Source organism: Ictalurus furcatus, chromosome 21, assembly GCF_023375685.1.
Source record: "Ictalurus furcatus strain D&B chromosome 21, Billie_1.0, whole genome shotgun sequence".
In the NCBI taxonomy this organism is placed as follows: domain Eukaryota; kingdom Metazoa; phylum Chordata; class Actinopteri; order Siluriformes; family Ictaluridae; genus Ictalurus; species Ictalurus furcatus.
In genome coordinates, this window is record NC_071275.1 from 20,642,361 (window position 1) to 20,664,014 (window position 21,654).

The following is a 21,654-nucleotide window of genomic DNA, read 5'->3' on the forward strand; positions in this document are numbered from 1 at the left end:
TCCCTTCATTAATGGCTGTGTGTTGAGTTATTTTGAGGGGACAGCAAATTTACACTGTTACACAAGCTGTACACTCGCTACTTTACATTGTAGCAAAGTGTCATTTCTTCAGTGTTGTCACATGAAAAGATATAATCAAATATTTACAAAAATGTGAGGGGTGTTCTCACTTTTGTGAGATACTGTATATATATGTTCACACACACGCTGATCAGCCATAACATTAAACCCCCCTGTCTAATTTTGTGTAGGTCCCCTTTGTGCCACCAAAACAGCTCTGAGGCGTTGAGACATGGACTCCATGAAACCTCTGAAGGTGTGCTGTAGTATCTGGCATCAAGACGTTAGCAGCAGATCCTTTAAGTCCTGTAAGTTGCGAGGTGGGGCCTCCGTGGATCGGACTTGTTTGTCCAGAATGTCCCACAGACACTCGATCGGATTGAGATCTGAGGAATTTGGAGGCTGAGTCAATAACTTGAACACTTTTGTCATGTTCCTCAAACCGTTCCTGAACCGTTTTTGTAGTGTAACAGCGAGCATTATTCTGCTGAAAGAGGCCACTGCCATTAGGGAACACCGTTACCATGAAGGGGTGTACTTGATCTGTAACAGTGTTTAGGTAGGTTTTACATGTCAAAGTAACATCCACATGAATGCCAGGACCCAAGGTTTCCCAGCAGAACATTGCCCAGAGCATCACACTTCCTCCGCCAGCTCGCCTCTTCCCATAGTGCATCCTGGTACCGTCTCTTCCCCAGGTAAGCGACACACACACACCTGGCCTCCACATGATGTGAAAGAAATCCTGATTCATCAGACCAGGCCACCTTCGTCCATCGCTCCATGGTCCAGTTCTAATGCTCACGTTGCCAGTGTAGGAGCTTTGGGTAGTGTACAGGGGTCAGCATGTGCACTCTGACCGCTCTGCAGCTACACAGCTCCATATGCAGCAAGCTGTGATGCACTGTGTGTTCTGGCTCCTTTCACTTAGAACCAGCATCAACTTTTTCAGCAATTTGTGCTACAGTAGCTCTTCTGAGGGATCGGACCAGGCGCATCAGTGAGCCTTGTCGTCCATGACCTTGTCGCCGGTTCACCGGTCGTCCTTCCTTGCACCACCTTTGTTAGGTACTAACCACTACGTATCCTGAACACCCTACACAAGACCTGCCATTTTGGAGAAGCTCTGACCCGGTCGTCTAGCCGTCACAATCTGACCCAAATCAAAGTCGCTCAGATCTTTACGCTTGCCCATTTTTCCTGCTTCCAACACGTCAACTTGGAGAACTGACTGTTCACTTCCTGCCTAATAAATATATCCCCCCTGGACAGGTGCCAGTGCAACGAGATAATCAACAATTCACCTCTCAGTTGTGTTAATGTCAAGGCTGATCCGTTGATATGTCTTTACCAGTCATAAGCACAAGTATCAAGCTGAAATGTCAATCCAGACGCTGTAGTAGATAATGAACAACTATAATCTGTTGTTTTTAATCAATACAGGTCACCTGTGATTTGAGCTAAACTATAAACACTGGTGGTAATAAGCTGTTAATAAACAGTGTAGTTTGTTTTTTTTGTATGTGGGATTTTGAAGGAATATGAAGCTGTAACCCTTTTCATTAAACTCTTTAAACTGCGTACAGTTTATTCGGGTTTGAAGTGGAAACAGAACCTGGTGTTCTAGATGGTTCTCTCTGGGCTGTGGGAGAAATCTCATATCATGGATGAATCGGCGATCGACTACTTTTCCTCGCCGCGTCCGTTCATAAACAAACAGGGGCTCAAATCAGGACTCTAGCGTCCTTAATAGTATGAGAGACTAGTACGCTTCGAAATAGACTATTAAAAAATACAATTAAAAACTCAGTTTTGTGTTTACGAGTGTTGTTCATCCTCAGCATCGACATTTTTAACCTTGTATTTCGAGGCACCGTCCTACACGCACTGGGGGGAAACGGCACACTAGCGCACTACGTAGTATGAGGAAATAGTACGCGTTATGGTGAAGTTGTGTTGCGAAACTGTGAGGTAAAAATTCAACTCCTCTTTTTCTTCCTGAAGGACTTCAGAAGTCGGCTGCACGTGTGTGTGTCTGTGTGTGTGAGAGTCTCAGGGTCCTAACCTTCAACTCAAACCTGAACAGGTAAGGTAAAATGAGCTTTGTTATGGGTGACGCTAACTAGCCAAGTTAGCTAGCTAGCTTAATTCTTTTTAATAATAATAATAATAATAATTATTATTATTATTATTTTGGTTTTTGACTATTCTAGAGCGGCTTTCAAACCTTTATTATTATTTTTAGACATTAACACCTTAAATCAGAGGATTAACTGAGGTGTTAGGAAGGAAACTGTTTGCTGCGACGCATCTGGTGTAGCTACAAACAGGCTGCTGTTAATAATGCCAGTTTACCTGCTTCCCTGCTATAATGCGGGTTTTATCGCTGTTCTCAGATCAGCTGTTATAGTTAGTGTCCTTATTAAAAGACCCCAGCGGAACAGCGGACACTGTTCCCAGACCAGTACCGTTACTTCTCCTATTTCATGACGCAGAAAATGCTGTAGTTATGAATCTGAGGTCGTTTTTGCAAAGTAGCTAGGTTATTCTAATATCTTTGAAGTAATGTTTTATATTATAATGTTAATATTTTTGTACGTAATGTAGTAGATGATAAACATGCGGCTTGTCATGCTTATGACCTTTTATGATGAGCTTTTAACAGTTTGAGGAAGAGAGAGAGAGAACAGATAATGTTAATATTATAACATTATTATAATCGTGATGTTAATAGTAATAATGAGGTGTGTGTTTTATAATAAATGGGCCTGTACAGGACTTTTTTTTTTTTTTTAAATGAAGTGCTGACACAGCAGCAGTGTTTAATCTGTGTGTGTGTGTGTGTGTGTGTGAACTTTCAGCTCCTGCTGGTTAATCATCTCTGAGAGACGGTGGCATGTTGCCTGATCAGGATGGACAGAATACTGGAGGAGGAGGAGGAGGAGAGAGTGAAGATCCCTCCGTTTCTCTTTTCAGGGAATATCTCCGTCTGAAGACCGTCCATCCGGAACCGGACTACGGTACCTCAGTCACTCATCGCCGACACTCCATCGTTCACATTTCTCCTGGAGTCTATAAATCAATTTTATTATTATATTTTAAACTTTATCAATAATCCTGAGCCATGGTCATAACAATAATAACAATGCATAATCAATACTCCTGAGCAGAGGAGGAGGAGGATTAGTTTAGTTTTGGTCTCAAGTTCGTCTCGTGAGGAAATCATGAGCACAGCTGTCTGTCGTCAATCGGTCTTGTGTTTCATATCTGGAAAGGGCCGGTCAGGATGGTGCACGCTTCTCCGAATACAGATCCACTTCCTTTATCCGTAGAGGGGACGTTTATAGGGATGCTCGAGAGAGTTAGACTGAACTGGCTAGAGAGAAAACAAGGGGCGTTCTCAGAGCTGAAGACGGTGAAAGGTTGTTTATCATGTACTTTTACACAGAGAGAGAGAAAGAGAGAGAGAGAACAAGGGGTTTCATTCAGCCAAAGAAGGAGCTAAATTATTAATGATTTATGACTTATTAATTCATTATTAATTACTCTCGCCTTCACCCACCCATTTGTATATGTAATGCACATTTCTATAAGGTTATTCAAGTAAAACAGAAAGTAAGGCAAGTAACAGATAAAAAACAAACAAACAAACAAATACATGAATGTTATAACCCTGGACATGTCAAAGCATTAAATTTGAAGTAAATCTATTTTTAGGGCAGATACGTTTATTTGCATGTCTTTTTGTGCTGAAAGGCTCCTGAGAAAACAACTTTGATTAAGTAAATCATTTGCCTACAAGACAGACTGATCTGTTGGATCTGTCACTTTATTTACAGCCTTAAGCCTTCTTAATACCTGATTTGAATTTAACAAAGTTGACTTTTGGCACTGATGGACTGCGCAGCTCAGATATGCAAATACAGACACGCGCTGAACACGCTGAACACGCTGACGTGCTGAGAAAACCGTCCGACTCAGCATGTTTGTCTGAAATGCTGACTGGAATGTTTTGTGTGTGTGTGTGTGTGCGTGTGTGCGCATGCGTGTGTGTATACAGATGCTGCTCTCGGGTTCCTCGGCAGGATTTCGGAGGAACTCGGTTTGCCCATGAAGAAAGTAGAGGTACAGCAGCTCAGTCAGTTTGAGGGAATTGGTAACGAGCGACACGGGAAGTTTAATATCGTAAAGTTTTACAAGAGCGTCAGGACGGCTTCATAAGCAGGTGAAGCCATCAGTTCCCCCCAAATCTGTAGCATCTTAACACACCTTAACACAAGATCCAGGTAACACAAAAACTTTCTCAGGGGAGGATTATGGGGAAATTTGGGGCGGTTCATTTTTTAGGCCACATGTTTAAAGGAACAGTCCAGTGTCCACACGGAAGAGAAGTAACACCTGTCTGTAGACGCCATGGCTGATCGACTACACCTGGGCGACTCGCTGTACATTTATTTTGGGTTGAGTTGGGGTTTTTTTTTTCCCCCTGAAGTGTTACTTTAAGGATTAAAAGAATTAGCGCAGATTTGTTAGTATTGTTATTTTAACCTACAGGAATGAATTAGATCTAGTCTTATACATGAAATAATAAAAGGAATAAACGTGCTGTCTCCGTGTCTCAGGTGTGTCCTGGTAAAGTCGTCACCATCTTGACTTGGACCGGCACGAATCCCGCGCTGAAGTCCGTCCTTCTCAACTCTCACACTGACGTCGTTCCCGTGTACCAGGTACCGCGAGAACGCGCACGACAGAACCCGAAGGTTCCTCACGCTGAATGAAAAGCGAATAAACGCCACGGTACAGGCAGGATCAGCGCACATCCAGGTGGCAGGGCTGTCATGATCTCTGAGTGTAATGATTTATAATCGCACTGTCGCCCGGTCTTTTCAGTCTGGTTCCTCGTGAAGTTTCTAGGACATCTGCTTTGCGCTCACCTTCCTTCTTTTTATATCTCCGCCACTGAGAGGTAGAGGCGTTATGTTTTCAGGTTGTCTATCCGTCCGTCTGTCCGAGGTTCTCGTTCGTGAGATATCTCAAGAGCAAGTGGTTAAATGTGTTGGGATTTATGTGGAATCATTGTCCGCACCTGCAGATGAACGGATTAGATTGTGGGATTGATCCAAAACAGATACAAGGAGGCCTAGACTCGATGGTGGCTCCGACTTGTTTTTCTTGTCTGGACGGGTAATGTTTTCAAAACAGGATGTTAGCACTCAGCTAAAGACCAAGTCAGGTCACTTCAAGTCAAATTTTACTCATAAAGACAACAGTAGTCGATCCAAAGTGCTGTACATAACGTCATATAGCATCACATTAAGTAGCATGATAAGACAAAGAATACAAATAAGTTTTAAGAGGGGGTTTAAAAATAGCTAAAGACGGAGCGGATCTCACGTGAAAATTTTAAAATCAATTCCGAGCTTGACAGGAAGTCAGTGAAGGGATGTCAAAACAGGGGAAATACAATCCCTCTTTTTAGTGCCTGTTAAAATCAGTTCTGAGTGTGACAGGAAGCCAGTGAAGCGCTAGCTGCTTCATTTTGCACAAGCCGCGTGCGTGATAAGGCAGATTGAGGAAGGCCAACAAGCAGAGAGTTACAGTAGTCCAAGCGTGATGTAATAAGAGCGTGAATCACAGTTTCCAGGTCCTTTTTTTTTTTTTTTTAAAAATAGAGAAACTGTTTTAACTTTGTAATACACCTTTCTTAAATGAAAGAAGCTTCCCTTAACAACAGCACTGATTTGTTTACTCAAAAATAACTCCGAGACCAAACACAAACAACATTCAAAAGTCAACTGGTTGAACGGGAAAGTAAGCAGGACATGAAAGACACGTGCTTACTTCTATCAGCCGTTACTGTCACTTTAAAGACTTTATCTAGGTGAACTTGGACCTGTAAATTCACAAACCTCGGTCAAAAGCCAAGGTCGGACTGTGGTGTCTGTATCCGATTGGGGGGGAAAAAAAAAGAAGAGTTGCTTATTATTAAGCATTATGAAGTATTATAAGGTATTGTCAGTGCATGTGTTGCTTGGCACACATGGAAGAAGTTATAGGTTTAAATAAATTCAAGAAGAATAGCATGTGTGTGTGATGGACTCTGCAGGAGCACTGGAAGTACGATGCGTTCGCCGCTGTGAAGGACGCCGAGGGGAACATCTACGGCAGAGGATCCCAGGACATGAAGTCGGTCACTATACAGTGAGTTGAGCCCTGTGTGTTAGTAGCTACTCTGTCCTCCGCTTCTGCCTACATACCAAAACACGTATCAGCGACTGATAACTGCGGCTTCACTCGTATTCTACACCTGTGTGTTCTTCAGGTACATTGAGGCTATTCGACGTCTGAAGGCTGCAGGGAAGACGTTCCCTCGCACCCTCCACTTGACGTTTGTCCCAGGTAAAAAAAAAAAAAAAAAGGCACCTTCTGATTGGTCAGGAGGGGAAAAATATAATCATCCCAGTGCAAATTCAGTGCATTACTCCATCATGGATTCATTTTCTATAATTGCATGACCCCAAGTGTTTTATTCCTTAGTTATGTCAGTTTTAAAACATACTGTAGAAAGTGACTATTGATCGACTGTGACTATAGATTATGCATATTAAGATTATGTCCCAATCTAGCAATCTCCACATTTAGTCTTATTTTGAGAGACTTGTCCACTCTGTTTTAACACCTTTTTAAACATTTTTTATTACACTCCAGTTGTATATTTAGACCATGCAGGTGTGTGACATATAAAAATATAATATAATTTAAATAATCCGCGTTCCGTGTGACATCATGACCTGATCGCACGTAAACGTCAGACGGTTTTTGTTTTCAGATGAAGAGGTCGGAGGTGAGAAAGGAATGGAGACGTTTATAAAGCACCCCGAGTTTCACAAGCTCAATGTCGGTTTTGCCTTGGATGAGGGTAAACAAATAACACTCTCTTTCACACACACACACACACACACACACACACGCACACACACACTCCTCACAGTGCAGATGTGGAAAGCACACTTACTGGTCTGTAATGTTTATGCCTTTGGCTCCACTGTAGAACATTACTAAACAGCAAGGGTTAATTTAAGGTGGTATTGCTCTTCACAATGTGGAACTCTGTTTGGCTGAGCTCAGCACCACCTTAAACAGAGCCCAGTGATGGATTACTAACCGAGGACTCTAGATTTATGGAAAACTTTGAGGCACTTAAGAGGTGTGTGTGTGTGTGTGTGTGTGTGTTGCAGGTCTGGCCAATCCCACAGAAGCCTTCACAGTGTTTTATGGAGAGAGGAATCCTTGGTGTAAGTGAATCTAATCTCATAATAAGTGTATTAGATTGTGACTGACTCAACCACTCACTGTGTGTGTGTTTGTGTGTGTGTGTGTGTGTGTGTGTAGGGGTGATTGTTCGGTGTCCGGGCAGTCCGGGTCACGGCTCCAGGTTTGTGGAAAACACCGCTGCTGAAAAACTGGTCAGTAACATAACATTACGTATGCATTTACCTGTCTGTCTGTCTGTCTGTCTGTCTGTGAAGACTGTAAGACAGCTGTCTGACCCTCTGTGGTGTGTTTTTCAGCGCCGGGTTATTAATTTGTTCCTGGACTTCAGAGAGAGAGAGAGACAGCGGTGAGTGAGATAATACAATGAAGACTCTGTATCGTGTGCGTGTGTGTGTGTGTGTGTGTGTGTGTGTGTGTGTGTGTGTGTGTGTGCGTGTGTGTGTGTGTGTTTCCCATCACCCTCATTTCATGTGCGTCATTTTCAGGCTTAATACAAGCGAGTGTTTCACTCTGGGTGATGTCACCACCGTTAACATGACAATGGTGAAAGGGGGCGTGGCTTACAACGTCGTACCCGCCGAGATGGACGTCAGCTTCGATATTAGAATCCCACCCACTGTCAATCTGCAGGTGTGTGTGTGTGTGTGTGTCAGTATCCATCAGGCTGAAAAGTTAACATAAACACTGAAAGCGGAGTTTAAAGGAAGTCGTTTTGTGCTGGAGTTACGAGGACGTACAGGACAGAACTTTACATGATGTGTGTGTGTGTGTGTGTGTGTGTGTGTGTGTGTGTTTCTGCAGGAGTTTGAGGAGCAGATTAAGGCTTGGTGTAAGGAAGCGGGTGACGACATCACGTACAATTTTGCGCAGGTGCGTAAGCAGACCTTTGTTTTGCCCGCCGCTTCATTTTCTTGTGCTGATCCCAGATCAGTGAACCTGTTTATTTTCCTCCGTCCTGAACAGAAAGGAATGAACCAGAACACTACGTCCACAGAGGACAGCGACCCCTGGTGGAGGGCGTTCAGCACTACGTGCAAGTCCATGTAAGAACACACACACACACACACACGTCCTCTGAACTTGAGGTACATCAGTACGTATTGGTTTTCACTGTTTCTCTGTGTCTCACTCAGGAACATGACGCTAAAGAAGGAGATTTTTCCCGCCGCCACAGACAGCCGCTTCATCAGAGCCGTACGTGACTCGCTCGTCCTCGCTCCTCTTCCTGTTATTAGCATCGTTAGCATGCACAAACCGCTTCATGTCTTTACTTTAGAGCTTTACCTCCATGTAAAGGTCTTTATATTTAAGTCTGAGACTGAGTCATGAGCTGTCAGTCCACTGGAGCCGGACGCAGAAGTGCTGACACGTAACGAGCATCTGTCTGTTTCTATCCGTCCATCTATCCATCCATCCAAATCAAGTCTGTCTAACTAGCTGTATGTCTGTCCGCACCTCATCTCTCAGACTGTCTCAGAAACCTGTCTCACATATCTCCATTAATATTGGCACCCTTGCTAAATATGAGCAAAGAAGGCTGTGAACATTTCTTTTATTGTTTTAACATTTTGATCTTTTGTTCAAAAAACTCACAAAAATACATGGATATCAAACAACTGCAAACACAACACAGGCTTATCCAACAATTATTGGCACCCCTATGAAATATATTTGAAGTTGATATTTTACGTTTTGTTGGGTACACCTGGGTGACTAGGACCAGGAAAATTGTTCAGTCATGACTTCCTGTTTCACAGGGGTATAAACATGAGGTAACACAGGCCAAACTCCCTTAGTCATTCATAACATTTGGTATGACCCACTGTGATGTGTGGCAAAAGGTTGTCTCAGAAACCTGTCTCACATCTGTCTGTCTGTCTGTCCATACTTTACAAATGTTTTCAGAAATCTGTCTTACAGACGGTCTGTTTTCTTCTGTGTGTGTGTGTGTGTAGGCGGGTCTGCCTGCGATCGGCTTCTCTCCGATGAACCACACCCCCATCCTTTTGCATGACCACAACGAGTTCATCAGTGAGAGCGTGTTCCTCAAAGGCATCCACATCTACGAGATGCTCATCCCTGCTCTCGCCAGCGTACCCACCCTGGCCACAGAGGCCTAGACACACACACACACACACACACACACCATATCAATGGTAAATGGTCTGCATTTACCATTGGACACTTCCCAAGGACACTTCGGCATGTGGAGACATGTGGGCCGGGTTAGGGTTAATCAAACCGCCAACCCTACGATTAGTGGACAACCCTCTCTACCACCTGAGCCACAGCCGCCCCAAACCTTAGTCTTTCTCTCTATTAAAGCACCCCAGTATTTTGCACTTCCAGCTGCTCTTCATCTGTCCACTTGATTTATTTTTTTTTAACACCAAAGAGCCGAGGGAACTCGTCCTGTACGAGACCTCGGCCTCCTCCTAGCGTGTGCTTCTAATCCAGCATCTCAGGATATAACCTCAGCGCTGCAGCCTCGGCGTGGTGTTGCTCTGTTGCAGTGACACTCGTTCGTCTTAAGCGAAAGAGCTTGAAGCGTGTGATTTTAACGAGGACGCTCATGATATGATACGTAAGCGGTAATGACGTTGAATTAGATGTAGGACATCTCTGATTTACTGGTGTTTACAGTCATTTACTCGATGACGTTTTGATTTTTACTCGATGTCGCAAGGTTGATTTATACGCATATCTTAATTATTAAATATTTTAAAACCTCAAAATGGCCTTTTCCGTGTAGTATCTCCTGTTGTGCTTGTTAATGCAGAGCTTGGCCACTAGACGGCAGAGTTGTGCCTCAGAGCTTTTCTCAACTCCGGATCCTGCACCGTTTCCAACTCCACAATTTTGTTTCAACCCCAAACCGCAAGGCCTAATAAATTATCCAGATCAGCCGAGCTGGAGTTATGTGTGGAAACCTTAAAGCTGAGCTGCTCCACAGATCTGGGCGCTGAAGAGAACATCTGAGGAACCCGAGTAGAATAAGACCGCTTGAAGAGAACTTAACACACTGAAGATAATATATAAATATATTTTTTGAAATGGAGTTCAAACTGATGTGTATTGTTTTTTCTCGACTGGTAAGTGAAAATTGAACGTGTCAATCAAAAAAATGGGCGGGGCTAAACGCCCACACCGCGTTTAACACACCAATTAAACGGAGCCCCTTAAAGCAGAGGAGCTGTCAAACTTTTTGTGTGAAATAAATTCCACGGACATCTGACGCATTTAGATGTGTACAGTAATATTTTTGTCTGTTTATTAGAGCCATAGAGGTTTAACATTAAAACATTTCAAGTGAGCAGTGAAACAAGGACCCAGTAAATTCATAAACATATAATTAATTTTAACAATGAAGGGGTGTGAGTGTGTGGGAACATGTTTATTTATTTCAAAACGACATTAGATTCCTTTAAATCACACACTGAATGGGTTTTATCATCTCTGAAGGTTTGTGTGCATCTTTATATCTCTAATATGTATCTATATGTCTAATAAAATGTGTTTGGTTGTTCAGTTCCAGCTGCTGAAGAGTGACGTCATGGTTATCACCATGGCAACAACTTGAGCAGCCGCCATTAAAATGCATTCTGTTAATGTAGTAGCATTAATGTAGTAACAATGAACTGTTGGTCTGCGTTGTAAGAACACCATTTTATTGGGGATGTGCTAGAACACACACACACACACACACACACGTGCGTAATTCGTACTGAGTTGGATTGGATCGTTGATGACGATGATCCTGGGTTCGTCCGGACTTCGATCCTGGTTTCAGGTCTCGATGTACAAAATCAGGACTGTGCGTAATCTCAGACAACTAACCCAAACTAATCCGGTTCTCGGGTGCGCCTGAAGAACCGGGTTAGCCCATTTAGAACATTCACGATTCGAATAAATCTGACGTACTTCAGCATAGATTGGATTTCGTTAAGCGTTGTGGGAAAAACCGGGCGCAGCTCTTAAAGGTGATTGCATGGGAATTCGCCAAGTCGTAAAATCTTGTCGTGTACCGTCTCATCTGTACGATTTTCAAATGAACCGAGTCGTAACGTCAAGACTGTCAGAACTCGGCCTTACATAAACATCTCCTTACAGAAAACTTCACCATATCAACAATTATACGTTTTTTCTTCGTTAAACAAGAACACATTAAAAAAAAATTGTGTAATATTAGTCTTAGGTTATCTGGAGCGGCCGTTGTACACGTCCCTGTGAAGGAGCTGTTGCTATAGAAACGATAACGTATTAGAACAAGCTCATTAATATAAACGTGTGATTTGTAGCTGTGTTACTATCGGGGCTGCTGTTATAGAAAACGAACCAACCAATCAAATTCAGTCACTTCACAGCGTTATGATGACTACGTTATAGTGTGTTACTTCCTCGTGGTGTGGAGGCTCAGTGGTTACGGTTCTGAGATAGTGACTGTTAACCGAAGGTTCTGGGTTCAAACCCCACGACTCGCAGAGAGCCACTGTTGGGTCTTTTAAGCAAATCCTGGACTTGAATCCTCAGTTGATTGGATTGTTTTCAGTCTCGTCGGTAAATCACTTTGGATAAAAGCGTCTGCTAAATGAATATGAGTAAACGTGGTGTGTGATTATCAGCCAATCACTATCATCATCCTCTTACTTGGTTCTGTCATTTCTCTGTAGCAGCCAGAAGCTTTGACTGTGCAGACAGAATGTGAAAAACCTTCACGCACGCACGCACGCACACACACACGCACACACGCACACACACACTGAGTGAGATTATAGGCTGGCTCTGTTCGGCATGCCACTGCAAGAATACATTAGTGAGATACAAGTCTGAGACAAAGCTTGCTGAGAGCTGTATCCGGCCTAATTATGGGAGACGAGGAGTGTGTGTGTGTGTGTGTGTGAGAGAGCAAGAGATGCAGAGGAAGAGAAAGTTCCTCCCTCCTATAGTGCACAGTGTAGCTGGTGTTGTCAGTAATTAGGCTGTGCAGTTTGGTGCATGGCAGCTGGATTACAGGCTGCTTCACTGTGTGTGTGTGTGTGTGTGTGTCTGTGAGAGAGAGAGAGAGAGAGAGAGAGAGAGAATATGGAGAACATGACTGTATTCCAAATGCTGAAGTCTGAAAGTTCAAATAACAAATAGTTCGAGGCGGAGCACACAGTCTCTACAGCATTGTTAGAAAAGCCAATGGTGTAACTTTGCTCTGTTGGAGTCAGCTAGCTAGTCAGCTAATTAGCCGTGGAACAACAAAAATAGTTGATGGGATTCCACTTACGCCAGAGGAGCTGTGAAGAGAGACAGGACAGTGCTTGAAATGTGAACGGGGTGGAGTCTAACATGGCGGTTGCACTGGGTAAGTCCCGCCCCTCAGTAAAAAGAGCCAGTCGCCTTATAGATAAAGAAGTTATTGAAAAAGCCTGGCCTCTCAGATTCTCGCAGTGACACAGGAGGAGATGTATAACTCCTTTACTCCATTAAAAATACATATATATATATATATATATATATATATATATATATATATATATATATATATATATTCATGTTATTGAATCCAAAGACAATGAGCATAAAGTAAGCAGAACCCCAGAAGTGTTGGAGAAAAGAAAAGTTGATGAAAATTTTGAAGCGTAAGTGAAGTGAGAGGAGATGAGGGTGAGGGAGTGAAAACTACTCAGTAAGTAACTAAACTGGTGCGCGATTGTACACTGATCTTTCTGTAGAAAGACTAAAGAAAATGTCCTTGCAGTTCTTGTGTGTTGTATAATTAGCGTACGAACCCCTGTTCGCCGCATGATCCTAATCGCAGTAATGTGGCTGTTTTTAACTCTTTCATATCTCTACATCATGGTGTTACTGTTTGCCTCAGGGGCTGTTTTCAGCGCCAGGTCCCTGCCAGGTGGTTGTTATGCTACTGAATGATCTGAAGTAGGTTGATGTGAGGGAATGCAGGACTGGAGAACATGGTGAGTGCTGGTGGCGATGAGCACTTCCAGACCTCACTAGTCGAGATAAAACCCATTAAACAAACTGATTATTTATTTTCCAGTTTACATCATGCTGTCTGCATTAGGGAGCGATGCCATCCCCTCCGAAAGTACTGGAACAGCCACGCCAATTCTACTCTTTCTGTTAGGAAGACGCTTGGGTTTGGGATCGATCCGAATTTCAGCTTCCGTTTCCTGATATTTACATCGACTGTGGACGTGTTAAACAACTTAGAACACGGCACGTTTTGTTTGAACCCAATCATTTTTCGAGTGATCAAAAAAACTGGAACATGTGACTGACAGATGTTTGTCGCTGCCCAGGTGTGCCCTGTTAATTACTCTGAACATCTACTGTTGGGTTGAACCCTGGGTTTTACCTGGGTTTGTTGTTAATAAGGATAAACCTACATGAAGACCAGAGAGCTGTCTATGGGAGAAAAGCAAGCCATTTCGAAGCTGAGAAAAGAGGGAAAAACTATCGGAGGCGCTGCACAATTGTTGTGCATAGCCAATACAATAATTTTGGAATATCCTGAAAAAGAAAGAAAACACTAGTGTACTAACAACCAGACATGGAACGGGTTGGCCGAGGAAAACAACAGCAGTTGATGACAGAAACATAGTGAGAGCTGTGAAGAAAACCCCCCCAAAGCAACAGGAGTTCGTCCGTCGATTTCGACGAAGACCGAAGTTTCTATTTCCGCCTCCATTATGGAGAACACAAACTGGGACTCAACTTGCGCGTGAATTGGATTAAAGTGAGGAAGACTTGCGCAGCATCGGCCTCACTCTCACTTCCCGGTGACCGGAGTCTACTGTGTGTAGATTTCCCTGCTGGAAAAACAAACAACAAAAACCATCACAAATTCTAATGGTTTCCACTACAAATACCATTACAACCCATGAGTTAACCATTAAAAACCATTACCATAATTGGACCTTAATGGTATCCACTAGACATAACATGCCACCAGTAGAGACTCACAGGGACCATTACAGTTCCCATTTAAACCAATACAATTCCCATTATAAGCATTAAAACCATTACAAATTCTATAAAGGTTTCTATTGGCGGTATTAGGACATTTTAAACTTCTAAAATCGGTGTGCATGTTTGTCGTGGAGAGAGAGAGAGAGAGAAAAGGGAGGGAAAGAGAGAGAGGGGAGGGAGAGAAGGTAGAGGAGAGAGAGAGAAGAGGGAGAGAGAGAGAGAGAGGGTATAGGAGAGAGAGAGGGAGAGAAAGAGAGAAAGAGAGGGAGAGAAGGTATAGGAGAGAGAGAGTAACAGAGAGAGAGAGAGGAGGGAAAGAGAGAGAGAAGGAGAGAGAGGAGGGAAAGAGAGTAACAGAGAGAGAGAGAAGGAGAGAGAGGAGGGAAAGAGAGTAACAGAGAGGGAGAGAGAGAGAGAGCGTAACAGAGAGAGAGAGAGAGAAGGAGAGAGAGGAGGGAAAGAGAGAGTAACAGAGAGAGAGTGAAGGAGAGAGAGGAGGGAGAGAGAGAGAGAGGAGGGAAAGAGAGTAACAGAGAGGGAGAGAGAGAGAGAAGGAGAGAGAGGAGGGAAAGAGAGAGTAACAGAGAGAGAGAGAGGAGAGAGAGAGAGAGGAGGGAAAGAGAGAGTAACAGAGAGAGAGAGGAGAGAGAGGAGGGAAAGAGAGAGTAACAGAGAGAGAGAGAAGGAGAGAGAGGAGGGAAAGAGAGTAACAGAGAGGGAGAGAGAGAGAGAGCGTAACAGAGAGAGAGAGAGAGAAGGAGAGAGAGGAGGGAAAGAGAGAGTAACAGAGAGAGAGTGAAGGAGAGAGAGGAGGGAGAGAGAGAGAGGAGGGAAAGAGAGTAACAGAGAGGGAGAGAGAGAGAGAGAAGGAGAGAGAGGAGGGAAAGAGAGAGTAACAGAGAGAGAGAGAGGAGAGAGAGAGAGAGGAGGGAAAGAGAGAGTAACAGAGAGAGAGAGGAGAGAGAGAGAGAGGAGGGAAAGAGCTTAACAGAGAGAGAGAGAGAGAGAGAGGAGGGAAAGAGAGTAATAGAGAGAGAGAGAGAGAGAGAGAGAGAGAGAACGTAACAGAGAGAGAGAGGAGGGAAAGAGAGTAATAGAGAGAGAGAGAGAGAGAGAGAGAGAGAGAGAGAACGTAACAGAGAGAGAGAGGAGGGAAAGAGAGTAATAGAGAGAGAGAGAGAGAGAGAGAGAGAGAGAGAGAGAACGTAACAGAGAGAGAGAGGAGGGAAAGAGAGTAATAGAGAGAGAGAGAGAGAGAGAGAGAGAGAGAACGTAACAGAGAGAGAGAGGAGGGAAAGAGAGTAAGAGAGAGAGAGAGAACGTAACAGAGAGAGAGAGGAGGGAAAGAGAGTAATAGAGAGAGAGAGAGAGAGAGAGAACGTAACAGAGAGAGAGAGGAGGGAAAGAGAGTAAGAGAGAGAGAGAGAGAGAGAGAACGTAACAGAGAGAGAGAGGAGGGAAAGAGAGTAAGAGAGAGAGAGAGAGAGAAGGAGCGCGCGGGCGGCTCCAGTAAGTCCGCAGTCTCCTCCCGGCATCCTCACAAATCAAACCGTCAGCTTCCTCATCAACTCCCACATTACTGACACTTTTCGGTATTAAATCGGAGCTCCAGCGCTTCACACCCCGGATATCACATCTCCTTTTCTCGACGAAATCCTTTTCCGCCGTGTTTTTCTCCTCCGTTCTTCGACGAATCTTCGCTCGGTCTGTGTGTGTGTGTGTGTGTTTAATGGAACATGGCGATACGGACTCGGTCCTTCAGCGTCGTGTGTTTGTTAACCGTCCAGATCATCATCCTCATCTTCAGCGTGCCGTGGAGCGGAGTGGAGAGCCTCACCTTCCCGCAGCATTACACGTGAGTAACCGGACTCTTACAGAGACAAAATAATCACTGGCTAGCTTTTTAAACACATCAACTTCAGCCAAGCTGTCAGTCTCCCCGGCCGAAGCCCGAATCACCCCATGATTACATGTATAGTGCCCTAGATAGGCTGGAAGAATCCGTTGATTGTGTTCCAAACCGCATAGTATGTCAGAAATAGTGGCTACGCCACCTATAGCACGTCACATGCACATGCACATATACACATACACACATGCACATACACACACACACACGTGCACATACAGACACATGCACACACACACACACACACATGCACATACACATACACACACGCACATACACACACACGCACATACACACACACACACATACACACACATGCACATACACATTCATGCCGCACGGGCCTCAGGTGGTTATATATCAGATGATTTAAATATATGACTCGCGCGCTAATGAGAACGCGCAGCTTTAACAGATTTAACGGTCGCCTTTGTCAAACGTCAACTACTGCATGAACATACCGGCTGTGCTGGAAATGGACCCCTATTCCCTAACTCCAGCAGTTCTAGGGACTGGAACTGGTAGCTGAAGTTCCACAAAGTTCCACTGGTCCCATTCCATCACATAAACACCTACACAACATCCATGACCTTCTTCCTATGCTCTACTCCCTCCTGAGACCCCACAGCTCCCAGTGAGGACTCAGAAGGGTCTCTCTGTAAGGGCTGGACGGCATTAAAACGTGCCATTTAAAGCCGACGCCAGTGTTTTATTGTTGCACCATCGCTGGCCTTCATGTAAACCAGAACAACATCTCGGTTTAATCAGCAGATGGAGTCTAAACGGACGTTGGCATCTTAGCTCAGCGTTTTCTACAGGGAAGGTTGTGAGGGTAGGTCGTTTATACACCGTCTGTTATGTTGTTTATTATGTAGTGTTGTTATTGTGATGTCAGTTTATCCTGCATAGTGTGGCTCCCCCGCCATGGTCACCGCCATGTTTAGATCATGTGACTACCAATAAAAAATAAAACCCAGGGCAAAGGCGCTATATAAGGAGACACGTTTTATATATATATATATATATATATATATATATATATATATATATATATATATATATATATATATAAAACTTGTCTCCTTATATAGCACCTTTGCCCTGGGTTTATTATATATATATATATATATATATATATATATATATATATATATATATATATATATATATACATATGCTCACTGGCTGCAATTTCTTGCTTTAGTCCATATCCTGAATAGCCAGTGTTCCATATCATTCAGTCATCCTCAAATGACAATGACATCCTAACGGACTTCTCTTATCATACAGTCTAATCTTGGAACAGTTTGGCCAACAGTTGATCGACTCCAGATCGAATTTCAAGCCGGTGGGAACGAGTCAGAGTGTAACGTGCAAGATTGATTTTAACGACCGGACTCCAAACATAGGCTCCACGACTTTAAATCTGACGGATCTCGTCAGCAGCGAATGAGACATGAGAGCTTGGAGAAGGGAATACAGGGGAAATGTCCGGAAGCAAAACAACAAACAGGCATTCAATTCCACGGTCTTTTTATACCACTGTCATAGCGTTTCCAAGGCTTAAGTAGCAGAATAGCGATGTGGTAAACATGCACTATATGGCCAGATTCCACCTTTGCTGTTATAATGCGCTCCACTCTTCTGGGAAGGCTTTCCACTAGATTTTGGGGCGTGGCTGTTGGGATTTGTGTTCATTCAGCTATAAGAGCATTAGTGAGGTTGAGGTCAAGAGCTGATGTTGGGTGACGAGGCTCCAGTTCCAGTTCATCCCAGAGGTGTTTATTGGGGTTGAGGTCAGAACACTCGAGTTCTTCCACCTTCTTCCAGCCTTCACACACCACGTCTTCATGGAGCTCGCTTTGTGCACATTGTCATGCTGGAACAGGTTTGGGCCTCTTAGTTCCTGTGAAGGGAAAATCTGGAAATGCTGTCCTGAGTGGGAATAGGTCCATCGCGCATAATAGTGCGGATGAAAACATTCCTGCTAATAATAATGCCCGTCATGTTATTGAGCCGAAGGATGGCCCGCTGGAGCTGTAAATCCCCGGTGTATTACCTTACGCGTTCCTGTAGCAGCTTACTGAGCTCAGGACACAAGAACATCTGGACTCTTCTTGCCATCGTGTGGGGGGTTGGGGGGGTTATGGGGCCGTCCAATGACGGCACGACTTTCTGGAATGAGGAAGTCACCGTCCAGTCAGAGTGGAGCTCTGAGAAGGTTGGAATGAGAACCTACTTGTGGAAGATGGATGGCATTTTTATCTCTCTCTCTGCGCTCGCTCTCTCTCACTGTAAGTGAAACGAAGCAGAATTGCCACAGTAAGCACTACTCATGCTCCTCTAATAAAGAATTTATGCTGCATCAGTCAGTCAGGACACGGGCCTTCTTTCTCTTCCTCTCTCTTTCTGTAACAGCGAGGATTGTGGGGAGTGGAGAGGATCCACGCGCAGACTGTGTTAACGATATCCAAATCTCAGAATGCAAAACACAAGCCCGGGTGAAAACCTGAATTATAATGAAGGCAGAAGAACCAGAAAATCTTGAGCTTCGCTCATTTATTAAATCATATGTAGACGTTAAAGATTGCAAGTGATCAAACCTGATGTTCGCTCTCACTGTAGTAGCATTTGCTTGCACAACCCCATCGGCTGCTATATATAGTAACACACAGCCGCTTGAACGCTCAGTAGCGTGGGGTGATGAGGGGTCTGAACGAATCTAACGCTAACAACAGCAACGAAACCTGAAAAAGGCACGTGCATGCCATGTTTTCTCCTGCTGTCACCATGGGAACCTGAGACACGGATGTAGACAGACATCCTTTTCTCCCCGACCTGCTGTCATTCTCCTTGCTTTTGTTCCCGTCGCAAATCCCTGACATTAAGAAGAGCTGTGCTCTGAATAACAGAAAATAAACATCAATCAAATTTGACTCCAGTGGTCACACTGAGCCTCGTGTCCATGCGTTTTTCATTCGGATTTGAAAACACCTTAAAACCAATTTTAGATTTAATGTGTTTTTGTGACTCGGACGACAGAAAATCTTTCCTGCGTGAAAAAATCTGCTTTTGGCTGTTTTGAGTTGTCATGACGAACAAGACTTCGTAAAAAGGAAATGAAGGTCAAAGCTATCCTCCACCTCCTTCAGGCGGTTCGTTATTATTATTATTATTATTATTATTATTATTATTATTATTATTGCTCTCCCAGCTCAGCTGAGACAGCTGAGACAGGTGTTTAGCGTACCTGAGGGCTTTGTGCAGGTGTGTAGGGAACTGAGAGAGCAGAAGACCAGTTTGTGAAACACTGAATTAGAAGAACAGAGGACTGAAACTAAGCCCAGATAATAAAAACAAACATGTGAAGCATAGATGATCATACGAGTCCATCTCCTTTCCTGTTGCTGTTTTTTTCCTCCCTTTCTTCATCTGTAATCTCAATGTCCTCAGTTTTTTCCTTTCTGTAGTGTACAGAGCGATGGAGGAATTACTGGTTCATGCTGCTGTGTGTGTGTGTGTGTGTGTGTGTGTGTGTTTGCAGTCTCTATTCTGTTCTGTGGTATAATCTTAAATTCTGTACTTAATTAGGCCCACATTCGTCCACCGGGGTCGGACAGTTTATTCCTACGTTCATGAAGTTGCCTCAGATTTGAGTGATGTCAAAAAAGGTGGTGTTCTTTTTAAATTATTATTATTTTTTTCAACCAATTATCTCTGCTCATAAAGCGGCTGCAGAAATCTAATCTAGCAGCCCGCGTCGTCGATACAGTTACGCTACAGCGAAGCCGAAAAAGTACCTGTTTTCACCAAAACTGCTTTTGAAAGGGAGATAATTGGGGCAGGTTAATTAGCCAGAAACGTTCCATTTAATGACATTGACATTACAGCAGACGACACAATCGCACAGCTGGGAGATGGAAGATTTCTCACAGCGGCACTTATAACAGCAGCCGTTTTAATTTCTCTGCAAACTGCTCTGAAAAGGGAAATAACGCGCGCGGAAGCCACTGTAAAAAAAAGCAAATGTTAATTAGCAAGAAATGTCGCTCAGTGACAACGGATTGTACCAGCACTGCCCTCTGGTAATATCATTAATAACCTGGCTAATTCTGTTTCTTTAAATCTTTTAAAAGGGAGATGAGTACTTTAAAAAAAAAAAAAAAAAAAACAAGACCAAAAAAACGATCTTCAGAAGTTTCTAAAGCACTTTTTAAATGTGTAATGTATACCCATTACATCTGTAGCAGTGGTAAAAAAAACTAATGCGTTTATCAGCGAACTCACCAAGAGAGTGAAAGCTCCAGTGTGCTGCCTGGAAACTTTATCATCCCGGCTAAGGCGTGATAGTTAATGTAGCTCAAGTAGCTAACTAGGTTGTCATGCTTTTAAGCGCGTTAACGTAGCAGGCGAGCGACGGTGCATTACCGGATAAAGAAAATGAACAATAACTGGAATTTCCTGGAAGGGAGAACGGCTCATTATCCTTTCCCGATAAAGTCTCTGATGTTTGTGGCTTCGATGAGCTGCACTTTGGCTATGAGCTGCAGTGTCTCCTCACACGCAACCCGACGGACGTCTTCGCTTTTGGGAAAAGTATCTGGTTTTACTAAAACCTATTTTTTTTTAGCGCTGTTTAAAGCAAGTCGTGTCTAAGACAGAAGCTCTCTTCTAATGATGATAACAGCAGAACTCTTATGAGCTGTACGTGTGTAAATATATCATTAATAGATAACATTACTTGGTTAAAATGTATTTCTCGCTCTTCACTCATATGAACCCAGAACAGTGAAGTTGGCTGCGTGCAGCAGGTACGCCGTGTGTTAGGGGTGTACAGTACATGTTCTGCTTTTTGTAAACAAAATACTCAACAAAAATTTGTTTTTTCAGTTGTAGATTTCCACATCACATATAGGTTTCTAATAGAGGACCGATTGATCGGTTCTGCTGATTAATCGGCAGCGATAACCGATAGTTCCAGCAATAATCCACACCGATAGTGTTTCCCGGTTGTGGAACGGCTGTGAAGTGTCCGCTGTCATTATACAGTAAAAGAGCGGCCTCTAGAGGCGGTATGATAAATTTTGTTGTGTTATTTCAAGTGGTTTTTTTTTATTCATTTTCGACGTCTCTATTTTTATTTGTTATTTGGAGTCTTACTTTTTAGTTCAGTTTGGATGGATATCTTTTATATATTTACTTTAATATTTATTCATAGTTAATATATATTAAATATTTATATATTTATTTCATTTTAAAAAGTACAGTACGTTTTCACGGTACAGTCAGTGCTGTTTATTCTTGTAATAATGTTTGTTTTCATTCAGTATCAGTTTTAAAATCCATCAGTTGATTTAATCGGTTCTCGGCAGGTAAGTACCGCCCGACTTAGCTCTTCCGGTATCGGTAACATCCTCTAGTTTCAACATCCT

General features: G+C 43.3%; 2 protein-coding genes across 2 annotated transcripts in view; both read left to right on the top strand.

Moving 5' to 3' along the window:
* Window positions 1-1,778: 1,778 nt before the first annotated feature.
* LOC128624907 (aminoacylase-1) lies at window positions 1,779-10,574 on the top strand. Its single transcript, XM_053652757.1, has 15 exons — window positions 1,779-2,146; window positions 2,922-3,080; window positions 4,121-4,185; window positions 4,683-4,787; window positions 6,167-6,261; window positions 6,383-6,459; window positions 6,890-6,979; window positions 7,299-7,355; window positions 7,453-7,526; window positions 7,632-7,681; window positions 7,821-7,965; window positions 8,137-8,205; window positions 8,299-8,378; window positions 8,469-8,529; window positions 9,291-10,574. The coding sequence occupies exons 2-15, from the start codon at window positions 2,957-2,959 to the stop codon at window positions 9,453-9,455; spliced, it is 1,257 nt and encodes a 418-aa protein (XP_053508732.1). The 5' UTR covers window positions 1,779-2,146; window positions 2,922-2,956; the 3' UTR covers window positions 9,456-10,574.
* Window positions 10,575-15,696: 5,122 nt separating this feature from the next.
* The window catches only part of cacna2d2b (calcium channel, voltage-dependent, alpha 2/delta subunit 2b), a 41,507-nt gene continuing 35,549 nt past the window's right edge, over window positions 15,697-21,654 (top strand). The window contains exon 1 of the mRNA XM_053653460.1: window positions 15,697-16,168. Coding sequence (XP_053509435.1) covers window positions 16,050-16,168 — 119 coding nt within the window. The 5' untranslated portion in view covers window positions 15,697-16,049. The remainder of the gene's footprint in view (window positions 16,169-21,654) is intronic.